At 41.6% G+C, this 24,174-nt stretch overlaps 2 protein-coding genes across 6 annotated transcripts in view; one reads left to right on the top strand and one right to left on the bottom strand.

The window, feature by feature from the left end:
- Positions 1-12,145, top strand: part of DKK3 (dickkopf WNT signaling pathway inhibitor 3) — a 54,754-nt gene extending 42,609 nt beyond the window's left edge. Inside the window, exons 5-8 of the mRNA XM_030560348.1 lie at positions 5,033-5,125; positions 7,205-7,349; positions 9,799-9,955; positions 11,400-12,145. Of these exons, the coding sequence (XP_030416208.1) occupies positions 5,033-5,125; positions 7,205-7,349; positions 9,799-9,955; positions 11,400-11,652 (648 nt within the window). The 3' untranslated portion in view covers positions 11,653-12,145. The remainder of the gene's footprint in view (positions 1-5,032; positions 5,126-7,204; positions 7,350-9,798; positions 9,956-11,399) is intronic.
- Positions 12,146-17,044: 4,899 nt separating this feature from the next.
- USP47 (ubiquitin specific peptidase 47) overlaps positions 17,045-24,174 on the bottom strand; it is a 98,257-nt gene continuing 91,127 nt past the window's right edge. For 4 of the 5 annotated variants that reach the window (XM_030560352.1, XM_030560350.1, XM_030560349.1 and 1 more), the window contains 4 exons: positions 23,242-23,372; positions 21,259-21,306; positions 21,029-21,159; positions 17,046-18,499 (listed from right to left, as the gene is read on the bottom strand). In XM_030560352.1, the coding sequence (XP_030416212.1) occupies positions 18,325-18,499; positions 21,029-21,159; positions 21,259-21,306; positions 23,242-23,372 (485 nt within the window). In that variant the 3' untranslated portion in view covers positions 17,046-18,324. Of the gene's footprint in view, positions 18,500-21,028; positions 21,160-21,258; positions 21,307-23,241; positions 23,373-24,174 lie in introns of all 5 variants that reach the window. The other variant, XM_030560353.1, reaches the window with a different exon arrangement.

Here is a 24,174-nt window from a genome sequence, read left to right on the forward strand (position 1 = left end):
GAATCCAATCCCGTGTGTGAGAACAGCTGCTTCTGCTGGAGTTTAGAAGGGTTTTGTATCCCAAGTTGTTGCTGGTGTTGCCCTAAGAAAACAAACTGCTCTACATTTATACACGTGTGTATTTGTGGTGCAGGGTTTTGCATTAAGGACAATTACAAGACTTGGGGGAAGAGTGGCGGTGTGGAGTATGGTGCCAGCAATGAATTCATAGTAAGAGTGAATGGAATGAAAAAACCTTGACTTGAGAACTGTACTTGTTCAAGGGGCAGTCACAAGATTCCAGTCCCGGTGAGAGTTCCCTTCACCCCTTATAAACCTTTCCATGTGAGGATGGCTACCTGCAGACCATGTCGCTGGCCACGTGCTCAGTTGCTGCATTCTCATGCACTGGCACCCACAAAAATGGTTGGAAGGGAAGCCTTTTCACATGAGAGCAAAGCTGCTGGACTTGTTTCCACCCCATAGAGAGGCTTCAGTGGGTGCAGGTGCAGACCAGCGGTAAATAGAAGAACTGATGATGGTGGCAATGAAAAGAAAGTGCTGTGCTCAGAAACCAGAATAACTCTCTTTCATGAACAGAAAATAAGCAAGAGTAATAGGAAAAATACACAGATTAAGAGGGTAGAAGAAAACAGGGTTTTTTTTGTCATGAGTGGAAGGGAAATTCCCATAATAAGTGGAAATTAAAAAAAAAAAACACCAAGTGGATGACAGCAAGAATGAAAAAATGTCAGTGGGGTCATTACGTTACAGCAATGGAGATAGTAAGATAGGTGGAGAGTTGGGATTTTAAATGTAGCAAGAAACTGCTGCAAAGCTGAATAAAGTTATTTCATAATCATAAAACAACTGTGGCAAGGTTTCCACTCTCTGGGACATGACTGGACAGATTGACTTCTCGAGACATGATTATCTGCCCGAGAACATAGGGGCTGAAAGGATGAAAGGATATTTTATTCCATGGCTTAGCCACAAGCTCAATTGTGGAAGCTGCAGACAAAGCCAAGGGTAGAAAACTGGCCAGACAGCACAAAGCTGTGCTGCTGTGTAGCAGTGTGGCTGGGGAGGAGGAGAAGTTGCTGCTAACTGGAGAAGCTACAAAACCTCAACCACTCCATAATGTTTTGATTTCACCCCTCCCCGTTATGTGGAGGCACAGTTTAAAACAAAAAAAAGTCAGAGGACAACTGGCATAATTAAAAAATGAAGCTGTAAAGGCATCGTGGTTATGCATAGCAGTCCAGATTTGAGAATACAATTTTTTTCTGAAGAAACAAAAAAGACTTCCAGTTAACTACAACTCCTGGGCTAAATTCTACCCTGCTGTTACATCATTGACTTTAAAAGCAGTTTTGCCCAGGGCTGTATTTTGCTCCTGGTCTGTATCCTGTGGATATTGGAGTTTAAAACTGTTTAAAAGCCATTTCATATTGTGGAGATGGATAGTTGAATGGGCAACATTACTTGCCATGTAACTCAGCCCATTTGATGCACTGCAGTGTGGCGGCTGTAACTGGGAATGCAGTGGAGCCTGTGACCATAATGCTTAGTTAGCCATGGTTATTTCACAGTGCAATCACTCTTCCAAATTATGGTTGATCTGGATGACAGCATTTTGCTGCACTAATTGGATTAGTGTCAGAACCCATCTGCACCCACAGATTATGCCACAATTTCAGTGCATCACCCTGTGTGTGAGGGGGTGCAACAGGGAGACTATGGGGAAAAAAGCATCTGAGCTAATTCAGAATAAACCTTCAGTAGAAGCTAGGAATGAAAGCTGTATCTGACAGCCTGCCTACTCCATATTCAACTTCACCCAGTAACAGTCAATCTCCTGGAACGATGTAGGGATCTCTGGCTAGATCTCTGCTTTGACACTGTCATAAACAGATAGTTAAGAGTTAATGTCTCTTTTACCTGTAAAGAGTTAACAAGCTCAGTGAACCTGGCTGACACCTGACCAAAAGACCAATCGGGGGACAAGATACTTTCAAATCTTGGTGGAGGGAAGTCTTTGTGCTGTTTGTGTTTTTCTTTGTTCTGTCTTGGGACTAAGAGGGGGCAGACGTGCAACCAGGTTTCTCCAATCTTTCTGAAACAGTCTCTCATGTTCAAAATAGTAAGTACTAGCTAGAAGGCGGATTAGTCTTTTGTTTGTTTTCTTTATTTGCAAATGTGTATTTTGCTGGAAGGATATTTTACCTCTGTTTGCTGTAACTTGTAACTTAGGCTAGGGGGAGGGAGTCCCTCTAGTCTAGGTATAGCTGAAGACCCTGTAAACATTTTCCATCCCGGTTTTACAGAGAGAGTTTTTATTTTTTCTTTCTTTAATTAAAAGCTTTCCTTTTTAAGAACTTGATGATTTTTTTTCTTGTGTAAAACCCAAAGGGATTGGGTCTGAACTCAACAGGGATTGGTGGGGGGAAAAGAGGTGGGGGAGAGGTTAATTCTTCTCTGTTTTAGGATCCAAGGAGTTTGGATCAGTGTATCTCTCAGGATAACCCAGGGAGGGAAGTCTGGGAGAGGAAAAGGAGGGGGAATGGTTTATTTCCCTTTGTTTTAAGACCCAATGGATTTGGGCCTTGGGTCCCCCAGAGAAGATTTTGGGGGGACAGGGCGTGTACCAGACACTGAAATTTCTGGTTGGTGGCAGCACTATCAAATCTAAGCTAGGAATTAACCTTAGAAGGGTACATGCAGGTCCCCACTTTTTGGACGCTAAAGTTCAAAGGGGGAATAATATCTTGACAGACACTGATAAATAACAAATGAGAATCTTGCTGTTAGTTTAAATACCAAATGATATAGGACACATTATGTCATAGAGGAGTTGTACTATATTTTAATCTTCAACTGTCCATGTTGCTGTCAGCCTGGAGGAAGCTAGTTTTATAAAACAAGATTTAGCATTTGATTTGAAAGATAAAACTGTCAGTTGTAATTAAGTACAAAACTCTCCTCCACCACCTGAGCTAGACACTCCTGGAAAACACGAGCACATGCCCTTACTGTAAGGTGACCAGATGTCCTGATTTTTGGATCTTTTTCTTATATAGGCTCCTATTACCCCCCCACCCCCATCCTGATTTTTCACATTTGCTGTCTGGTCACCCTAACTTACCAAGTATATTCCCCCCATTCCTCCCCTGTCTCTCCTTAGACCAAGCTGCACTGGAGATTTTGAAGTGCAGGAGTTGTCAGAATTTTCTATGGGAGGTGGTGTGGGAAGGAGGGTGGTCTCTCCCTGGCAGCCGCAGCCCTGGAGCGGGGAACGGACGCCTCTTTCTCTGGCCGCTGCAGCCCTGCACATCCCAAATTTCCTCCACCTCCTCTTCTCACCTCACTGCTCCCTCCCAACTAGCCTCTATTCCCCCCAAGGGCACCATCTCACCTTACATGTGAATTTTCTCCAGGGTCCAGGCATCTAATTAGTGGAGTTGCAGGATGGCCCTTCATTCTCTTGTGTGCAGCTGCCCAGGCATGCACCTTAGAGGAAACTATCCGCAGACCACCTGCATGGAGCTCGCGGACCACTGGTGGTTCATAGACCACAGTTTGAGAACCTCTGGTCTAAAACCTCAGCTGGTATAAATTGGTGTGTGTCTGATATCAGTGGAGCTTGTACTCCAGCTGAGAATATGGTTCTAGATAGTTGTAGTATATGGAATGTAGCCATTTTGCATTACAGTATTTAGACTGTGTTAAAAGAATAATTATTAAGATTAGGGGCACATTACTGTGTAATTTCGTGGTTCCGATTAGTTTTGGAGTGAAACTACAGAACTTGGGATCATGGGATGCCTGTGAAGCAACAAGGAAAGGAAGACAAACAGGACTGCCATTCTTTCATGATACAAGCTTAGTTTAGTGCTGCTAAGTGTTTCCATCATTTTTAAGATTGCCAGTACTGTAAAGAATGCACTGTACTTTGACAGCATATAAATGCTTTTTTGATAGAAGCACTAACAATGCAGGAGAGTTTGGCTGAGGTCACAGTTGTGTGACAGCATATTCAAGAGAGGTTGTGCCTGGCCCTGCATAAGGGGAGGAAGACAGCAAGAAGAGCCTTCTCTCTCCCTTCAAGGCCCAGCCTTGCATGCCTGCAGGGGCCAGGTATAGCTCTATGGGGGATTAGAAACCAGCAGTATTAACCTACCAGATGGGCCATGGGGAGGCGGTGTGGAGCTGGTGGCTGGCCTGGAGTTGAGTGAGTGCTGCATCCTTTCACAGGGCTAGGGAGTTGCTACAGCACTGTCTCCCACACCCAGTCCTCAAACATTGCTCCTAGGGCTGCTGCTATCAGGGCCAGCTGCAGGCACCAGCACAGCAAGCAGGTGCTTGAGGTGGCCAATGGAAAGGGGTGGCACGTCCAGGTCTTCAGCGGCAATTTGGCGGCAGATCCATCAGTCCCTTTCGGAGGGAAGGACCTACCACTGAACTGCCACCGAAGGGGTGCGGTGGAGCTGCTGCCAATCATGATTATGGCTCCCCACCCCCCCACCGCTGCTTAGGGTGGCAAAAAGCCTGGAGCTGGCCCTGGCTGCTGTGATGTGGTCTATTTCCATCTCTCTCCACCTCCATTCACAATTGGGCCCTGAGTCTGTTCCCTCGCATTGAGGAAAATGCCTTCAGTTTTCTTTACCTGGAATGCCCAGAAGAGCAGAACAAGAAATGAATGAATGTTACTAGTTTCAGTGATATTAATTCTCTTACAAGGAGCTGAGGGTCCCCCACAGCATATTTTGAGCGAGAAGAACTAGTTGAGGCTGTCTGAAAGCTTCTCTTTTGAATAGCTTTCAACAATGTATAACTATGTCGGGCTAACAGAGTGTTCTCCTGTTACAGCATGCTAACCATCTGGAGTGGGGAATGGTTTCCAGTTAGCCACTGCAAATTTGTAAGAGAGAGAGAGAAGCATTTCTAGGTTTTCTAAAACCTTCTAGTATTTTACAAAAAAGTGGTGATGTCTATTAAACAGCAGTAGCAAGTCCAATTATTTAATCAAGCTGTTTCCAATTCCTTTCTCTAGGAGTGCATAATTGATGAGGATTGTGAGATAGGGAGATATTGCCAGTTCTCCAGTTTCGAATACCTATGTCAGCTCTGTAAAACCCAACATTCAGTAAGTACCGAATTCTTGTATTGTCTTAAACTGTCTCACCACATAAAGGGCCATCGTTAATGGCTGTAGACCAAAAGTGATATATCTCTGTTGGTTAAGTTCTGTTGGGGGGTGGGTAGGTGTCACAGCAGCAAACCCTTACTATGCATGTACAGAATGCTTTTTCTTGCTCTGCATATTCTTGTGTGTGTTATAAGGATTCTATTCACGGGTGCTTTAGTACTCAATCCAACTCCTGTTGACCTCAGCTAGAGTTCAGTCAGGCACTTTCAGAAAAGAATTAGTGACTTTGCTGCCTAACATGATAAAAATGACAAATTGCACATTGTGTCCATAAACCTACATGAACATGCTCCATTTGTGTTTGGGTAACTCCCTCCCGCATGGGTCATTAAGTGTTTGAATCTGGGAACTTAAGAGCAAACCTCTGCCATTTCAGCTAAAGGATTAACTCCCTCAGCTGGTGGCAACAGTAGGGTATCTTCTCGCAGGGCTGGCAATGCTAGAAGGTAGTGCTCCTTGTGCTTAGAGTCCTGCTAGGAGTCAAACGGAGTCTTTTCATTAATGTTTTTATCTCCATATCCAGATGTATTTTTCATTCATAGTCCTTTGCTAACCTGGAGTGAAACTAAATATTTGTTCAAAACTATATAGTCCATAGAGCCTAAAAGGAACAAATAAGCAAGTCCTGCTGCAAGTTCTTGTTACCCACAGGATATTATATTCTAAAAACTGCTGTGTGAGGCCATTATTCTGCAAAAAGATACGCAAACATTTAGCTTGAAAGACATGAATAATCCTATTGACTTCAGTGGGACTCCTGGTGAACCTTCATTTTAGAAAACCAATCTTACGAACAACCATTTTTTCCAATTAGGAAGGAATAGCATAATGAAAGTGATGTCAAAGAACAAGTCGACATTCATTTCATGTGCTGATGCCTCAACACATGGGAAATTGTTTTACAGTGGTTTAAAGGACTAGAAGAAAGCCATGCAGTTCACTGTACTGTAATTTACACACATTACCTAGTTTTGAGATGTTCAATTTATGAAATTCTCAATCCCTAGTTAGTTCATAAAATAGGAGTTCTAGTATACTCACATACTTAACGTTAAGCATGTGTGTAAGTCTTTGCAGGCTTAGAGCCCAAGTGCCAGTGAAAAGACCTGCTTGACAGTATTTTAGTGGGCTTTTATTGTTCTTGTTTCATCATTGTACTACTAGGATTTAGATAAACCCAAAACAAGAACTGAGTGTTCAGGAGATTTTACATAAATATGAAATGTCCACGTTATGCATAGTGTTCAGTAGAAAATTTGTAGCCTATTATATATTAAAAATGGGCCCTAGACACACCCCAGCTCTAAATAGCCTCACACTGCAAGGTGGCTTAAGATCCAGTCCTGGATTCCTATCCAAATTTTGCAAATAAACCTTGCTTAATAAGGTGCAGGCGTACAGGCCCTGAGTGTAGTCCCCCATAAGTCTCACTCGCAGGAGGGGAGAGCCCTTTGTCTTTGGGAGGCATGCAGTATGCATGCATATTGGGGTGGGCTGTACACAGAGAAGGAACCCTGTTGTCACAATTCTGAATCCTGAGGTTACCAGGAATCTGCAAAGAGCTAATCAAATTATATAAAAATGATACACGGTGAATATAGGGTTGTCTTCCCAGTTATGTACCACTGGTACATTTGGAAAGCTGTTGTCCTAGGAACTATCTTTCTCCAGGGACTTTGCTTCCCTCTTCCTTCCTTCAAGGAGGAGTTGGCCCTTTCTTTTAAGCCTCTTGATTATCAGCTAGAAGTGCAGCACTGCTTTAAAGTGATTCAGATCTCTCCGGGAGCTAGTTTCCCCTTTGCAGTTAAGGTTAAGCACATGAATAGTCCAGTTTTTTAACCAGTGGGATTAGTCACATGCTTAAAGTTGAAAACACACGGAGAACTGCTTACAGGATCTGGGCCCTAAGTCTGTGCTTATCCTTACCAGCGGTTGCTGTGCTTTAGAGCTGAGTTCAATGCTGGTGCTAAAAAGAGAATTTTGTTGCAGTGATTTTTTTCTCCCTCTTCTTCTAAGCCTTGCTCCCGAGATGTTGAATGCTGTGGAGACCAGCTTTGCGTCTGGGGTGAATGTGCGGAAGCTGCTTCAAAAGGCAAGAATGGCACAATTTGTGAAAATCAACATGACTGTAATCCTGGGACCTGCTGTGCTTTTCAGAAAGGTATACTGGTTTTGCTTTTTTTATTCTATTCATTTTATAGTGCAAGAGGATCTTGTGTAAATTAATGGGTAATTTTCTCCTTTGCTCTGTGTTACTGTGGAGTGTGTTGTGATAAAGCCTTTAGAATGCAGTTAGAGTTGGGAGGGGGAAGGCACTTTCCACAGGACTACATTACCGTGAAAGTGACATTCTTCAAACATTCGAAGTCGGAATGGTGTGAGCAAATAGGAGAGTGCAGGGTATAGTGTGTTTGTAATGGGCAGCTACAGTCATTTGAAGACAAGCCTTGCCCCATTTTCTAAGACATCCTCAGAGCACCATCTGCGCCAAGGCAGGCAGGGTTCCCGGAACTGATCCACTTGTTTTTGTGACTGAACCACCTCACCAGGAATCAGGATCAAACACTCATCTGAATCTGTCAAGCACTTCATTTCAAGGCTACTAGATGGCTCTCAGGTATTGAGCAAGATTGCTCCCCTGCTGTACAAATCCACCACGAGACCTCAGTGTAGTCCTCAAGGTGCTGATGAAAACTCCCTTTTGAACCTATGGCTAACTGTTCCCTGCTTCATCAGTCCCTTAAGACCATGTTCCTCGTAGCCATCTCCTCAGCCAAGAGGATTGGGGAGCTTGGAGCCTTGATGGTGGACTCTCTATACAGGGTTCTGTCATGACAAGGTGACACCATGTTCACATCCTCCCTTCCTTGCCAAGGTTTCCTCAGAATTTCACATCAACCTGGAGATTCACCTCCTGGTGTTTTATCCCAAGCCTCGCTCTTCAAGAGACGAGTCGAGCCTTCAACACATTGGATGTAAGAGCCCTTGTCTTCTACCTAGGGAATACTAGGAGCTGTTAGGGCTTCACCCAGGTTTTATATCTCAATTACTATCCTGATAGGTGGCAGGATGCTCCTTAACCTGTTATGAAGACTCAGAGGTTCAGCCCCCTCTGGGAGTCATTACTCATTCCACCAGAGCTCAATCTACCTCAGTAGCCCTGTTGAAAAAACACCTATTTCACACATCCGCATTGCAGCCACCAGGTCTTTGGTACACACATCTTTCTGAGTGTTACACTCTTGTGATGACTTCCAGAGCTGACGTGACCTTTGGCGAGACTGTTCCATGATCTGTACTGAATCTGCCTCCTCAGCAGCCCCCTCCCCCCATGATCGGGATACTGCTCTGGAGTCTCCTGAAATGGTACACCCATAGGGACATTACTCAAAGGAGGAGGCAAGGACACATTGTACAGTAACTGGAGTTCTTCAAGATATGTCCCCCTGTGGGTGGGTCCACTACCCGCCCTTCTTCCCCTCTGGAGTCTCTCGTCAAACTTCCATGCTTAAGAAAACTGGAGTGGTGGTGAGTCCACGTCTCTCAATATAGCCTTGTATCAGGGCATGAGGGTGTCCAGGGCACCCATCCATAACTGACAAAAATCTTTGATCAAGAGTGCACAGGCATGCAGGCATGCACATCCTGATGTGGAGCACCTGTAGGAACACACATCTTGAAGACCACCACTTACTGTACAAGCTAAGTGACTTCTTATCTTTGCAGTTTGCCTCTAATTTTTTTTTAATGGCAATGCAAGGTCTTTTGTTAATTAAAAGTCACCATCAGGGAGCGGAGTGTGTGTGTGTTTGTCAGCACCTGCATTTGGATATTCCTGAAACTCGGGTACTTGCAGAGTAGTGATGTATATTGGAGTGCTTTCCTTGTTTGGTCATCTTTGCTTTCTATAGCAAGAGTCCAAACTACACAGCATTCTGGTAAACAACTCCTCTCTCCACAAGGTGAATTTTACCTGGGTGCAGAGGTCAGCATAAGTCCTACTTGAGTCCATTTTGCTTTTTTGATCTGTCACTGTAGTTTGTTTTTGGTGTAGGCTTTTTTCCTATACTGGGGGGTTTCCTAGATTGATTGATACATTTGTTTGTGGGGACTTCTTGTAATCTTTACTGTGTTTTGAATAACTGCAGTGCACATTTAATCCTTCCAAAGAAATCATCAAATAATAAATAAGTGGAAAACAAGATGCAAACTCTTGCATCCAGATCTAAAACCAAAATATTCTGGTAGGTTTCAGTTACTGCTCACTGCTGCCTCCTTTGTAGAATGGTACGTTCACCCATTTTTATAAAATGCCCTACCTCTGAAGAGTGAGGTATTACAGAAATGCAGTTATCAATTTATTGCCAAATTGTTGCTGGTCTTTTGCTGAAGAGAGTGGGGATTGTCTTAGCCTGAAAATGAGGCAAAGCCAAAATATAAATGGTTTGAAATCTTACTCCATCTTGTGGAAATGCAGGTGAGAGATAAATCTCTCCGATGGGTGAGGGATTGAAAAGAGCTCCTGGCTCACTGTGGATCTTTCCTATGCAGAACTGACTAGTTACCCTGTGGATCAAAATTCCTCATGGATTTATCATTTTTGCATGCAGATCTTCTGTTTCCTGTGTGTACTCCACTACCTGCAGCAGGAGAACCTTGCCATGATCTTTCAAACAAACTCCTGAACCTAATCACATGGGAACTGGAACCAGATGGAGTGCTTGAGCGCTGCCCATGTGCAAATGGCTTGATATGCCAGACTCACAGGTAAGGCATGGGAAGGATCAAAAGCTTTTTTCACCAGAGACTCTTTGAACCCTTGTTTGTGTGAAACACCCCCACTCTGCACTGAGTAGTTCCTTGTTGCAAGCTGCTCAGTGTTGTGAGATCTGACAATCTTGACTGCCTTTTCCACCACTAACTCTGGAAGAATAATCCTCATTGGTATAAAAATGTCTAAAGCCTTTTACACTGTCCTAACAGACAGTGCAACAGTCTTTTCTCTGACTCAAGTGAGGCCACCAACAGCCTCAGAGGCTCCCTGCTCGATCAAAGCCCCAGCAGGCTTGCAGCAGCAGCTTCTGGCTTCCCCGCATCAGTCACAAGACTGATATGGGCTAAGTTCAGCCTCCTTCATGAATTTACATCAGATTTCATTTACTGGATATTAAGAACAGTCTGGCATAGGGCAAACATTTGCATATTTAAAGGAAACAGAAGTGGCCAATTTACATTAGTAGTCATTTTTCAAAATAGTTGCCCCTATAAAGTTGAAGTGAGACATAGCTCTGTATTAATACACCTGCTAATTAAACTGGCTGAAGTACTAAGCCCTACTATGGCATGTGACCCATGAGCACCTCCAAAATTAGAGCAGGGGTAGGCAACCTATGGCATGTGTGCCAAAGGCAGCACACAAGCTGATTTTCAGTGGCACTCACACTGCCTGGTCCTGGCCACCAGTCTGGGGGGCGGGCTCTACATTTTAATTTAATTTTAATTGATGCTGCTTAAACATTTAAAAAACCTTATTTACTTTACATACAATAGTTTAGTTATATATTATAGATTTATAGAAAGAAGCCTTCTAAAAACATAAAATGTATGACTGGCACACAAAACCTTAAAGTGAATAAATGAAGACTCAGCACACCACTTCTGAAAGGTTGCCGACCGCCGTTAGAGAGCACAGATGGAGAAAGATCGAATTCCCAGTAAGCATGAACACATGCAAAGTCCCCAGATCCATCACAAGGGGGGGGGGAGAGTTCCCTCTCCTTACAGCTCATTGGACCTGCTGGTCAGAGCAACAATAAAAATGTTTAACCTAGGGGACTGCCCTGTTTTGAAACCAATAAAGCTGATCAAAACTTCCCAAATGTCAGTTTTGGCAAATTTCTTCTTCTCAAAGGATTACCCCCTTCCAATTTTTTTGTCCTAATATTTTAGGGCAAGAGACTTTTATAGCTCCTCCTCATGCATTATAATGGATTTCTTTAAAAATTCAGTCTTCAGCTTTCTTGAGCTGTGAATAACTTGCTATAATTAGCTGTCTTACCTATTCAAGTGAATGGATTTGGAATTTGTGTTTGTTCCCTTTCACCTGGGAGGGAGGGAGGGAGGGGGGTGTGTGGTTTTCCACTTTAATGAAGAACTGGAATGACAACAGCTCTGAACACTAACAGGCAGGATGTGTTTGCTTTCTCAACAGCCACAGCACCGTGTCTGTATGTGAAGTGTCTTTTAATGAAACCAGAAGTAATGAAAAGGAAGAGCCTTTGCTCATGGATGAAATACCGTTTCTTGGTTTGATACCCAGAGACGTGCTTGATGATTATGAAGACAGCCGTATCATTCAGGCAGTGCGGAAGGAATTAGAAAGCCTGGAAGGAAATATTTCTGAACAGACAGATTTAAAGGAGCCAGACTTAGCTCATGATCTGCTCTTTGGAGATGAGATTTAAATTAAACACAGGGTAGATTGGTCACTGACAAATTAAATTTCTAGAAGTATTTAGTATTTTGCTTGTATAAATTCTGAAAACACACAGTGCTGGATAGAAGTGCAATAAATATTTTAAAGGGATTTCTTCCTATTCTCTTCCCCAAAACCTGCACAGAATTTTTTTTTTTAATCCAAGCAGAAGGTTGGTCAAGTGTGGGCCAACCGTCACAGGTTTTTTTTGGACTAGTTACTCTGTCCTTACTAGTTTGGTATTAAGGGAAATGAGCATAATGTGTCAAAGTGTTAATGTTTCATACATAATCATTTAAATTATTGGTGACCCTCAAGTGAAAGTTTTGAGCATTGCATTTTCTGTACATATGTTTGGAATGGTTGTTATTGTTCTGGGGTGAGGAAGAACCCACTTCTTCGTTTAGGTTGATTATTTTCGGGCATTGGTCTTCAGCCATGTATGTGTTTCTTTTAAAAATATATAATCACAGTGAAGTTGCAATAAATATAGCTTCTGCTCAGTTATTTGAAGCCTGGGGGAGGCTGGGAAGGAGAGCTTTATCCTTAGTTTCAGAGAAAGCACGTAGTACCAAACTTCACTTTCAACTGTTCACAGAGGCGGCAGCAAAGGATCTCAAACTCAAGTTGCACCACTAGCTGAACAGGTTTTGGGGTACTGGGCTGATAGCTTAAACCAGCATCCCTACTGCATCACATTTGCCAGTGTCAACTCCATGACAGTTAATACTACTCCTTGCAGCAGTAACTCTTTCACAGTTGTTACCTTCAGGAAAGCACATGGATTCCTCCCCCCCGCCTCCCACCTCTTACATAGGTTTAGAATTTTGAACAAAGTCCAGTGAAGAAAACATCCCCTTTAACAACTTCTGTAAAACAAACAAAATCGGATTGGGACACATGCACATTCATTAGGGTGATATGTACTCCACAGATGAAGCTTGCCCCTGTTCCTGGTGAAACAAACTCCACCCCTCTTCTTTGTAATCAGAATGTCAAATATCAAGCTACTGCCAAGTATGTTTCAGACTTACTATACCAGAGAATTGTCCCTGCATACAAGAATAGGCTGCTTCCCCTTACCTTCCCCAACAGGCCAGCCCTATTGTTATAAGCTGCCCTGCTTTGAAGTGATTGCCTATTATAAAAAGCCCAGTATTTGACCTTTCAAGGAAGTGCTCTCTCTCAAAGTATCACCCTTACTGTCACAGTAATACTGCTGCAATATTCTGTCCTCATGGATAATACACCTCTACCTTGATATAACGCTGTCCTCAGGAGCCAAAAAATCTTACCGTGTCATAGCTGAAACTGCCTTATATCAAACTTGCTTTGATCCACACCCCCCAGAGCACTGCTTTACCACATTATTATCGAGGTAGAGGTGTACTTCCTGGCATAAGGCTATTTAATAAGGCACTGGGGCCCTAGTTGTAGGTAGGTCATATACACCAATAAAAAGCATGCATAGGTTTTTACATTACACGGAGGTGGGGGGGGGGGAACCACAGCTCGTATGGAACATTACAGAAGGATCAGATTCTACAACCTTTTTAAAGAACCATCTTTGGCCCATATAAATCGTGCTAGAGCAGTAGGAGAGGTTTTTTTTTTCCAGAAACATGGTTGAGATTATTGTGAGGAGCAGGAGTTGGACCTTAGATCCAACTATGAAAAGGATGAAAAAAATTTGGACTTTGTGTTACATCAAAGCTAGGACAACTTGCCATGTTCTTTAAGAGAAGAAAAGGCCATGAAACCGTCTAGGGAGTCTCAAAGCAAAGGATTCCCTTCATACTCTTCAAGTCTGAGGCTAGAACATGAAGAACAGTCATTCCTATAGAAGAAACCTCTTTCATAAGGACTCCCAACAGAACAGAAGCTACTGTTGTTAGCATCTTGCCGCAGTTTTGACAACCACACTTCACCAGAGCCATGTCATGCAATAACCTGAAAAGCCTCAATCCTCAGAAGCACAATGAGTTTAAGCCACAGATGAAACACCTGTTGCTTGCTATAGTAATCAGTGAATGGCTCCACAAAACTGGTATAAGCTATTTACCACACCACTTCCCTTCTTTCATATGGAAGCACCCCAGAGTACATTTTACATATACACAGTGAAAATGATCAAGGTCAGAAAAGCTTGAGGGCCTTAGTTACAAAAAATTTCGAGACTGGCTATTCAAGACTCTCAGTATCACCTGATGAAAATATTACCTGGTTCATTCAGAGAACAACTGTGGAATAAACTGACAAGTGGCAGTCAAAATTCACATCTACAAGCCGAAATAATATAGGTTTTTCTGGGTAAATATTGGGGTTTATAAAGTATGCAACAGATTAATGCTTTGAAGTCCAATCATCAATGTGGTTTGCTGCAGAACTAAAACAGAACTCAAAACAATGCCACCTCTGAGTTTAAGAAAACAATACCTCTGAACCCCAAATAAAATTTTTCATTTGAACAAACAGCTTACTTTTGTAGACTTAGACCTATTAGCCTATACATATTTACATTTAATAATTGGGTCACACCATTTGCAGAGCACACACTCAACTTCATCCTTTTCTCCTGTTTTTGTATTTTATAAACTTCTGAATGCTTCGTGTTCTTAAATGTATTCTGATAGATTTTCGTTTTCTTCCCATTGTAGTGTCTCAAATCTTTAAACCATTATCAGCGAACAGCTTGAAATATGTAGGTGGTGGGCATGAGATTCATCAGTACATTCAGATGCATATGCACTTCAGAGCCTGCATGCAGGCCAGTTTGCTTATTGTGTGCATCTTCAAGACTATTACATAGCCTTATTTCAAGGGGCAGCTTTGCATATACAGACTAATGTATTATCGTAATACATGTATCTCATGCAACGTATTGTATTTTCCTAACAAGTTTTTTATATATTTGAATGATACAAAAGTAGGGTGGAAAATCAGAAAAAAAATGAATAGTTTTTGTAAAACCCAGAAATTTTTCAGTAAAAATTGGTTTAAACTGAAAACGAAGGGCCTTAGAGATGGAAACTCGGCCACTGTAAGATTATGCGACTTGCCTGAATAGGTCAGCAGCAAAAACTAGGAATAAAATCCAGGTTTCCTGATTCAAGCTAGTGTGTGATCCACTGGGCCAAATATCACTGTTAACATTCTGACTCAGATAATAAAAGAAGGCTGCTGCACACCTTGTCCTCTTCTGCTACTAGAAAGATTGCTGAGATTGGGGGTGGCAGCAGGGAGGAAGCAGTGCTCATTGTCACCATCCATAAGGAAGGGTATGGAGCCATCACAGATCTCCACTCCATCTTTCCAGCAAGCAGTGTATCATAAGGTCCACTCCCTGTATCTCAATCCAGGCTGAATCTGATAGCTTGATAACTGAGCAGTGAGAATCAACAACAATTTTCCTACAGGTGCCATATCATCATGATCAATGCCAGGAAAACAGCGACCATCTCCTGACAGCAACCCAGATTTGGACTTAAGAATTACTGTCATTGCATTTTATCTTTTGGTGCTAAATAATGTTATAAAACACAAACTCATCCAAGACTCTGGAAGATTACCAATAGTACTGAGGTTCCTTAGGGCAACGTATCAATCCAAAGAGACAGACCTATCTTCTCTATCACAGATGCAGCCACAGTGCTACAGGTGCTCATGACCCATTTAATTTGAATGGAAGGTATTTAATCCCTATTCTTCCTTTCCCTAAAACATGTTCCCTGTTCGCAATTCTTTCAGTTTAGAGTCTACAAAATCTCTGCTCTTAGGAAGCATGAGTCTTACTGAATGGTTCAGAAAGGCAAGATTTCTCCCCTACATACATCATGGACTATTGTTGTTTCACTTTTCCTGAGAGCTCAACACCTGAAAGAGAGCTTATCAGATGGCAGATGAGAAGAACTGCAGATTTAGCTTAGCTGAATTACCGTGTTTAGGAAAAAGTCAATCCTCTCACATTAAGTGCCCAGGTCTGAAAGATTCTAAACCTAAATTCTGTTTTACCAACGCCTACACAGCTGCTGGATTACTAGTCCCACAAGCAATCAGAACCCATTCAACATGCTCTACTGCAGTATCCTGTGCCAAAAGGGCATCGGTCACCAGAAAGGAAATCTCTAAAGCTGTCTTGTGGTCATTCATCAAGATTTCTATTAAGCTCTCCAGGCTTGAACTTTCTTCTGGAGAATCTTCCAAACATGAAGATGCTCCAAACAGTTGTACTTAAGATTTCCCCCTTCCCTAAAAACTAGTCTGACTAAAATCTTTGTTCCTTTCTCTTACTTTTTCCTCTCCCCCACTCCTAGATTTCCTATAGCAACTGTTATGCCCCAAGGGCCTAACAGCATAAAGGAAAGGTCATGATGCAGAATAAAAAAAAAATAAAAAAAATGTACTCAACAATTTCCTTTATTGGAACACTTGTATCCTAGTTGTCCCAACCATAAGGCCTTCAGTGTTTCTGTGACAGCCTCAGAGTATGTTTACACTGCAAGTGAACACCCATGGCTGGCCCATGTCAACTGAATTGGGCTTGTAGCACTTGGGTTGTAAAATTACAGTGTAGACATTTGGCCTGTGGCTGGCGCCCAAGCTCTGAGACTCTCCCCCTTTGTGGGGTCCCAAGCCTCAGGCTCCATCCTAAGCCCAAACATTTACACCACGATTTTACATCCCTGCAGCCTCAGTCAGCTGACACAGGCCAGCCACGGGTGTTTAACTGCAGTATAGACACACTCCTACGTGTCTACATATATATAGCTGATATGTTTTAATAAAGTCATTCCAGCAGCCAGAGATGTCAGAGTGCTAAGGTATTCCCACAATGCTCCCTTTCTTCCCACACCCATGCCACTTAAGTTGGGGACTGTGAGGCATGAAGCCGTAATGAAGGTTCTATGCCACACAGATATTCCCCACCCTACAGGGTGAATCCTCAGGGGGCTACAGTTCTACTGACTTTGTCTGCTTTGTGCCACTGGACAGATCCGAGCCCTTGGTATTCCTATACATCTTTGCAAGTACTCACCTGTGAGTCAAGGTGGAAAGAAACAGCCAAACTCCACAGCCTACGTGACAAGTCTGTGCTGCCTCTGGTATTTGCAGGGGGGGAAAGGAGTTGCTACCTAAAATTCTGCACTGGGGAAAGAATTCATTTCCAGAAAGGAAGTTATTAGTTAATAAATCTTCTATTATGAACATAAGTACATTAGACCAGAATACTCTGTATGAACACTCCTTGATTCTTCATATTTGTACCTTTGAAGGCAGTATATGAATTTTAAAAGTGATTCTATAGGTTTACATGAAGCAATTCTATAATTTCTTTCCAGGTTAAAAAAACCAAAGGAAGTTTAATGATTAAAACAACACAACAGAATGAACAAATGTTTTATTGGCATGTTCATTGTTGTAAACAGCATCAGGCATGAAAAAGTTTACCAAAACCTTTTATTGATTGTTATAAATTAGTTGATATTTCCAATTCTACATAGTTTTTGTTCTCAATTGATGTAGCGATGCAAAAACCTGCTGTTTCTAGGATTTGCAATGAAATCATGTTGACTGCATCAGTCTGCACCACAACCTGAACTACCAGCAAGTTTATACTGTGAGGTGTTAGAGGTTGCCAAAATGTTTAAACTACAAATAACTATGAATCAACTCCAGGAAAAATTAAAGTGTGACTTGCAATGGGACTAGAAAATGCAAACTTGTAATGAAGTCTTCAAAAACAAAATGTACAAAAATAAGTAGCAGAACCAAAAAAACCCACCAAAAAACTCACTAACAAAGGGAAATGCAACCCTAAAGTACCCAGCACTGCCAAACATAAAATGAATACAAATTTAAATAGGCAGCTATACTTTCAAATGTACACAACGAATATTGATATGTGAAAAGAAATACTATGATAAGTAACTGAACTATAGTTCTGCTAACTGGACAGGGAGATTTTATTTACACATTGAATGCAATATAGTAAAGTTGCTCTTCTGCTTTCATAAGCTATTTAAAAGAGTTACCTTACAATACTTGAGCAAAATGAGCCAAGACCTCCTGGTAACTTTCTAAAGGTACCTGTTTTAAGGAAGAATAGTCCAAGGATTCTTCTAAAACCTGACAACTTTTAGAGCTGGCTTTTGAAAATTCCATTACATCTTCACCCCATTTTTGCTGCTTTCCAAAAGCCAATGTGTTACATTTACTTCCAAACCTTCAATGAGGTAATGTGTGTATCACTGAAACAAACAAAAGAATTCATTCATGGCCTTTGCACAGCTTTTATTATTAAGCTATGAGTATCCTGTTTGATGCTAGTTTTACTAGCTACTATGTGCACATTGTCCTCAATCATTTCCACTCATTTTCCTCCCCCTCCCCATTTTTTCTATTCATTTTTTGTTTATTTGCACATCCCTTTAGCTTTACAGTACATTTGACTATAGTGCACAACATGATTCAAAGTCAAACAGTGGCCCGACTGGGCACTGAGCTTCTGATTGGTAAACTGCAGCCCAATCAGTGCTGGTGTCATTGCTTTACACCTAATGAGTGTCCTGCCGTAATGGCACTACACAGTAGTAGTGAACTTTTTTTTTTTTTTAATTACTTAAAACAAAAAAATTCCCCAAGGGAAATGCTATTGTAAATGTCAGTCTTGAGTCGACTCTCTATTTGGGGCGCCATCCAGATAAATTTTTAGTGCTTTTTCTTTACGAGGGGAGTAGGTTACGCGGTGTCCAGTTTTCTGGAGTCTGCTGCTTTCTTTTTTCATTAGTTCATTTCTCTGTTCATCTGTCAATTCAATTAACTCTTCAGTTTTATCCCTAAAATAAAATAATAGTTTAAAAATCAGCTATAGTAAAATTACAAAAGTTATACAAATGACTGGGTCTCATTGAATCAAAAGAGCCTGCTAGACTTTTCATACTGTAAATCGTGATAAAGTATCTCAGAACGCAGGTTCTCGCTCTAAGGTCTTTAATCTTTTTCCTTTTTAAGTCTCCTCTGTGCAAAGCATGGTGTTTTCTGAGACACTCAGAATTGAACATTACAGACCCAATGTAAGGAAACAGGAGAAAGAACTAAACGACAAGATGCTAGATTTCTCCAAAATTTTGCTAAATTGGCTACAAAAAGAAATACGGAGGTAATAAATTGAGAAGGAAAGGGGGAATATAATTTGCAAAGAGGTATCTGGGCTTTCAAGTCAAGGAGTTGTTCTACAACTATCTAAGCAGACAATTAAACTTTAATTCAATGAACCTTTTAGTTGCAATATGTCACTTTAACAGTGTGGAGAAATCAGAGAGCCGTAGCATTCCTAGAAAGTTGAAACATCAAGCATGTCTACACTACAATCTTAAATCAACCTATATTAGTTTACCTTGCAGTTATTGCAGTAATTCAGCACTGGCTGATGTCCACACTACCCTCCTTCTGTTAGCGGTGCACGTCCTCACCAGGAGCGCTTCCACTGACTGAAAAAGGACAGGGGGGAGGGCAACTCACTGCTGGGACCCCAGCTGCCCCCCAGGCTTCTCACCTTATCACTCCCAGTTGGGAGAAGAGGGACGCCACCTGGGGCTTCTCGTCTTCAGTGGGGAGAGCCGTACTTGGAGTCTATATACAGACACTATGTCACCCTAACTACACCGATATAAACCCTATGCCTCTTACGGAGGCGGACTAGGGCACTTACATTGGCCAGGAGCAAGGCTGTAAAGTAGACACTGACAGACAAGCTGCCTTATGTCGACCCATGTAGTGTAGACCAAGCCTTATACTAAAGGCCTGGGCTACACTAGTGGCTCCCCCGTTGACTCTGCTTACTCCTCTTGCCAAGGTGGAATATGGGCGCTGGTTCGCGGATCGATTTATCGCATTTAGACGAGATGCGATAATCGATCCCCGATACATCGAAGACTACCCGCCGATCCAGCGGCAGTATAGACGTACCCTAAGCCAGTTTTCCAAGTTCACTTCAAAGTTCCTCTTCATCAAGCCCACACCGCCTCTTCACTCCACCCCTGCCTGGCAACACAGCTTCCTCCTATTCAGCTGCCACTCTATTCTTTAGCCAGCAGCAGCTTTTGACAATATGCCAGCGAGCCGCTCCACGGGACACACAAACCCCATCCGCTCTTATTCCTAGCTCTTCCTCAAGTTCACCACACTACTCACCTCCCTCTTTTCTTGTTGCTATCCCCAGATCGCAAATTTATGAAAAAATTTAGGAGTGGGCTGAAGTCCCATGTTCCAAATCTAATTTATTCAGGATAAAATATATCCAAATAGGAACCTGTTTACTGTTCTGTATAATGTCACAGCCTTCATATTATCCCTTAATTCAAAAATTTTGTCCAGGTAACTTCAGACTACAGAATAAACTGCATTTTGAGCTAACCAAACTATAAGGCCAAAGAACATCCTCAAGTTATTTTAGTAATGAATTGTCTAATATTTGTTTTCTTTGTGTCAGGCAGATGAAAAAGCGAGGCTATATTTTAGGTGACCATCTGATTAGCACATGTTGCAGAGAGTAACTAGAAACAGACGAACAACAAGAACTGGAGTTGCTATGGCCTAGTAGTTTAAGAATTAGTTGTAGAGCCCTTTTCTAAGGCCTTCGATGATGCTTATGCCTTGTGCTGGCCCCCTGCACAGTAGTCAGTTTCAACCTTTGGGCATTTAAAATACGGAAAACAATTTCACCAAAAATATAATTCAGTTTTAAGGTATGCTTGTGTTGTGCCCATAAAACACTGATGCTGGCCAGATAGGTTACAATGGCCCTGAATAAGCAGTTAGGTCAAGATTTTTCAAACTAGTAAAACTAGGGAAAAAAAGTTTCTATTTATTACATGATCCCTTAGAATGGCTTCCAATTTCATGTTTATCATAGTGTCAATATATACTATATAGTAAGGTTAATTCAAAAACGTCATGGCAAAAATTCCCTAAAACAAGAAGATATTATCTGCTTTATTTACATAACTGCTTACTGTAAAATATTAAGCAAATGCTACATAATTCAACACAATGGGTGAAATCCTGGCTACATTAAGATAATGCCAAAACTTCTGAAATCCAGACTTATTTCCAAGCATAATGCTTACTATTTAGCACATATTAGTAAAATAGAAGTTAAAGACTAACACAAATTTATAACTGAAGTGCCTCAATCAAAGTTAAGCTTGATTTTCTATTTTCAACTCCCATTGTGGACATTTTTCTTCTTCAAAACAAACAGCAGAATTTTCAGCATGAACTGTTTTTCAGGCTTCTGTTGGTTGTTAGAACCTTATTTATACGTAGAGTATTTGTTGATCATTATACTACAATAAAATATATACCTATAAAATATTACTGCACCATCATCACAAATGTAGAGAGGCCAGACATTCAATGCAGACACTTTAGGATTCCAGTCCAAGTCCTGGTGGATCTCTAGTACTGAAATATCACAGGGAAATGTGCCTCTCCCCTGGAAAGAAGCAATTATTCAGTGAATAAATCATCCAAACAGCATAACAATATATACACCCCAAATCAGTATATACAATTTTGACATAAAACTACTTACCTTAGCAAATTCTATATATTCCAAGGGTATTCCACTTATTTCACTAAGCTGTAAAAACACACATTTTCAATACATTAATTTTTTTCAGTGAGGTAAACAGTTTCATGCCATCATACACTGAAGCATATGAACATCAGTAAGTCTTTGCGAAATTGTAAAGGCCAGTAAGAAATTCAGACACATCAATGATACAAAAATGGATTCAAAACTGCAGGAAAAGATACCTATTTCAATTTATCAACATCCCATATGTCACAATTTTTCTTTAAGCAGTGGTTATCCCAAGAACACAGCTGATGCTTTTTAGTGCAATTAAGTTAGTACATGACAGAGGAGTCACAACTGACACTTCTGTGAGACCCTTATATAATATCAAAATTTCCAACAGAGTGGTGGAGATAGAAAAAATTAAAATAGAAACAGTTAATGTGAGGTCCAAAATGCAAAGTGATTGCACGCCTCATATTACAACTTTGACTGAAGCAGCGTTGGTTCTCAATATTACAAATCATGTTATTTATACAACTTACTGTGTATATCAATACAAATAAAAAACAAAAACAACCTGACAAAAGCTAAACAACTGATGAATCACATCATCCCCACCATCCACCAATAAACTTCTGCTCAAATAAAAGGACTGACTGAAAATCTGTCTTGTACCACATTTTAAATGTCAACTTCAAGCTTTTGCATAGTGCAGATGGGAACAAATTCAAGAGATGAGGCCATAAAAAACATGCTGCCAACTGGTCCCTAGAGATTAACTCTGAAGGCATGCAGCAAGAGCAGCCAACCACAAATGTTGTGACACTAAATGAAAAAGGCAGTCTTGGAGATGGTAGGATCCATTGTCATTAGGGGATTCATGATATCAGTAACTTGATTTGTACCTGGAAGCACACAAGACGACAGTACATAGCTTGTCACATAAGCATTACATGCTCATGACCAACTACCACACTTAACAAGGAGGCCAATGCATTCAGTGTTAGATGAAGACAATGAATTTGTGTTCAGTCATGAGAAAACTGAACTGATTTTCCCTTGTTGTATGTGAGCCTATGTGAGTTGTACTGTTTTGCATGAACACTGTGTGTGCCTCAGTTTTCCTGTGTGCTGTACCAATACCTCGGTAGTGAGAATAGGGGCGTATGACTTTGGCTGAGACCTTTGCTCCAGCTGCCTGCATGTATGCCATGACCAGTGTCCTTCATAACCTGAGATCCAGAAGGGGGATGCAACCAGGTGATGACCAGGTAATTCTTTGCCTGGGAAGCGAGACAAAGAGAAGGAGGAGCAGTAGCAAGCTGGCAATCTGCTTGGGGGGACTGGAGGAGTAGTCGTCCAGAGCTTCTGGCCCAGGACTCCCTAAGATGGACTTGGCTGAGTGTCACTGATTTCTATGCTAACAAGTTCTGCTCTATACTGTGTCCCTGTTGAATAATAAACCTTCTGTTTTACTGGCTGGCTGAGAGTCACATATGACTGTGGAGTTTGGGTGCAGGGCCCTCTGGCTTCCACAGGAACCCCAACCGGGTGGACTCACTGCAGGACATGCACAGTGTGGAAGGGGATGCTGAATGCTCTGAGGTCAGATCCAGGAAGGTTGAAGCTGTGTAAGCTTTTTGCCCTGGCGACAGTATGCTCAGAGAGGAGAAATGCTCCCCCAGAGTTCTGACTGGCTTCGTATGGAGTAGTTCCAGGGCATTGCCCGGTGAGACAACATCAAGGAGTTATATACGGTAAGAAAAGGGTTTCTCTGCAGCCTCTGCTATTACTGGGATCTCAGTTGGTATCCACATGCAAGACAGTCTTGCAGCTCATCAACCATTTGTAACTAAGATGCAATCGTTGCAATTGAACTGCATTAAATCCCTGTGTTCATGCTGTTATTCAGAATTAAAGTGGCCTTAATTTGGTTTACCTTAAATTTACTTTGAAATTATGCTTGAATACATTTTACTACTAAAATCAATTCACCTTCTCTTTTAATTCATCAACACTGCTGCTTTCCAGAACTACTTCCTGGAAGGAATCAAGCTTCATCTCTGATGGCCTCCATCGTCTTGACAGAACAGCAAGCTGTGACATGGATTTCATCTTCTCTGCCCCTGCAAAAAGAGATGGAATATTCTATCTACAAAGAGGAGTTTAACATATATTATATGCACACACAAACATGGGAGTCTGCTGAGTGCATTATAGCTACATATATTCCATGCAAAAAGGTCAAAAATATCAAAGGTTGCAAAGTGAAGCACTTAAAAGTCAGGAAATTGCCATGTTAAATATGCCTGGATAACTTTCTCTGCACCCATTTGTGTGTGTACACACACACACACACACACACACACACACACTTTTTTCATAGGACTCCAACCTTGTTTAGTGCTCAGGATGGACAGTGCTCATTGAACAAGACAGCAGTTCTAGATTTCCTTTTCTAGGCACCATGTGTGACCCCTTGCCTCATTCTCTGCATACCATCCAAGCCTTTCACCAGGATAACATTTTCTCTGTACAGGCTTTTCTACAGCACTGATCAATAGAATATGTAAGTGCCTTAAAAAACATTAATGAATTTTTCCTCAAAGCATCATGAAGATCATGAAGTATCATACTCATTTTAATGATACTTACTCTGTCTCTCTGTTCAGTGACTTAACATGGTCAAACTAAGGCTACATCTGATTTAGTGGGTCTAGTGAAGACCTGCCAAATCGACAGCAGATTGCTCTCCGGTCGACCCCCATACTCTACCCCCGATGAGAAGAGTAAGGTAAGTTGATGGGAGAGTTTCTCCCATTGACCCCCTGCGATGTAGCCCCCACGGTAATTCTACCTAAGGTACATCGACTCCAGCTTCATTATTCACGTAGCTGAAATTGCATAGCATGGGTCAACTTATCGTAG

Source organism: Gopherus evgoodei, chromosome 4, assembly GCF_007399415.2.
Source record: "Gopherus evgoodei ecotype Sinaloan lineage chromosome 4, rGopEvg1_v1.p, whole genome shotgun sequence".
Taxonomy (NCBI): domain Eukaryota; kingdom Metazoa; phylum Chordata; order Testudines; family Testudinidae; genus Gopherus; species Gopherus evgoodei.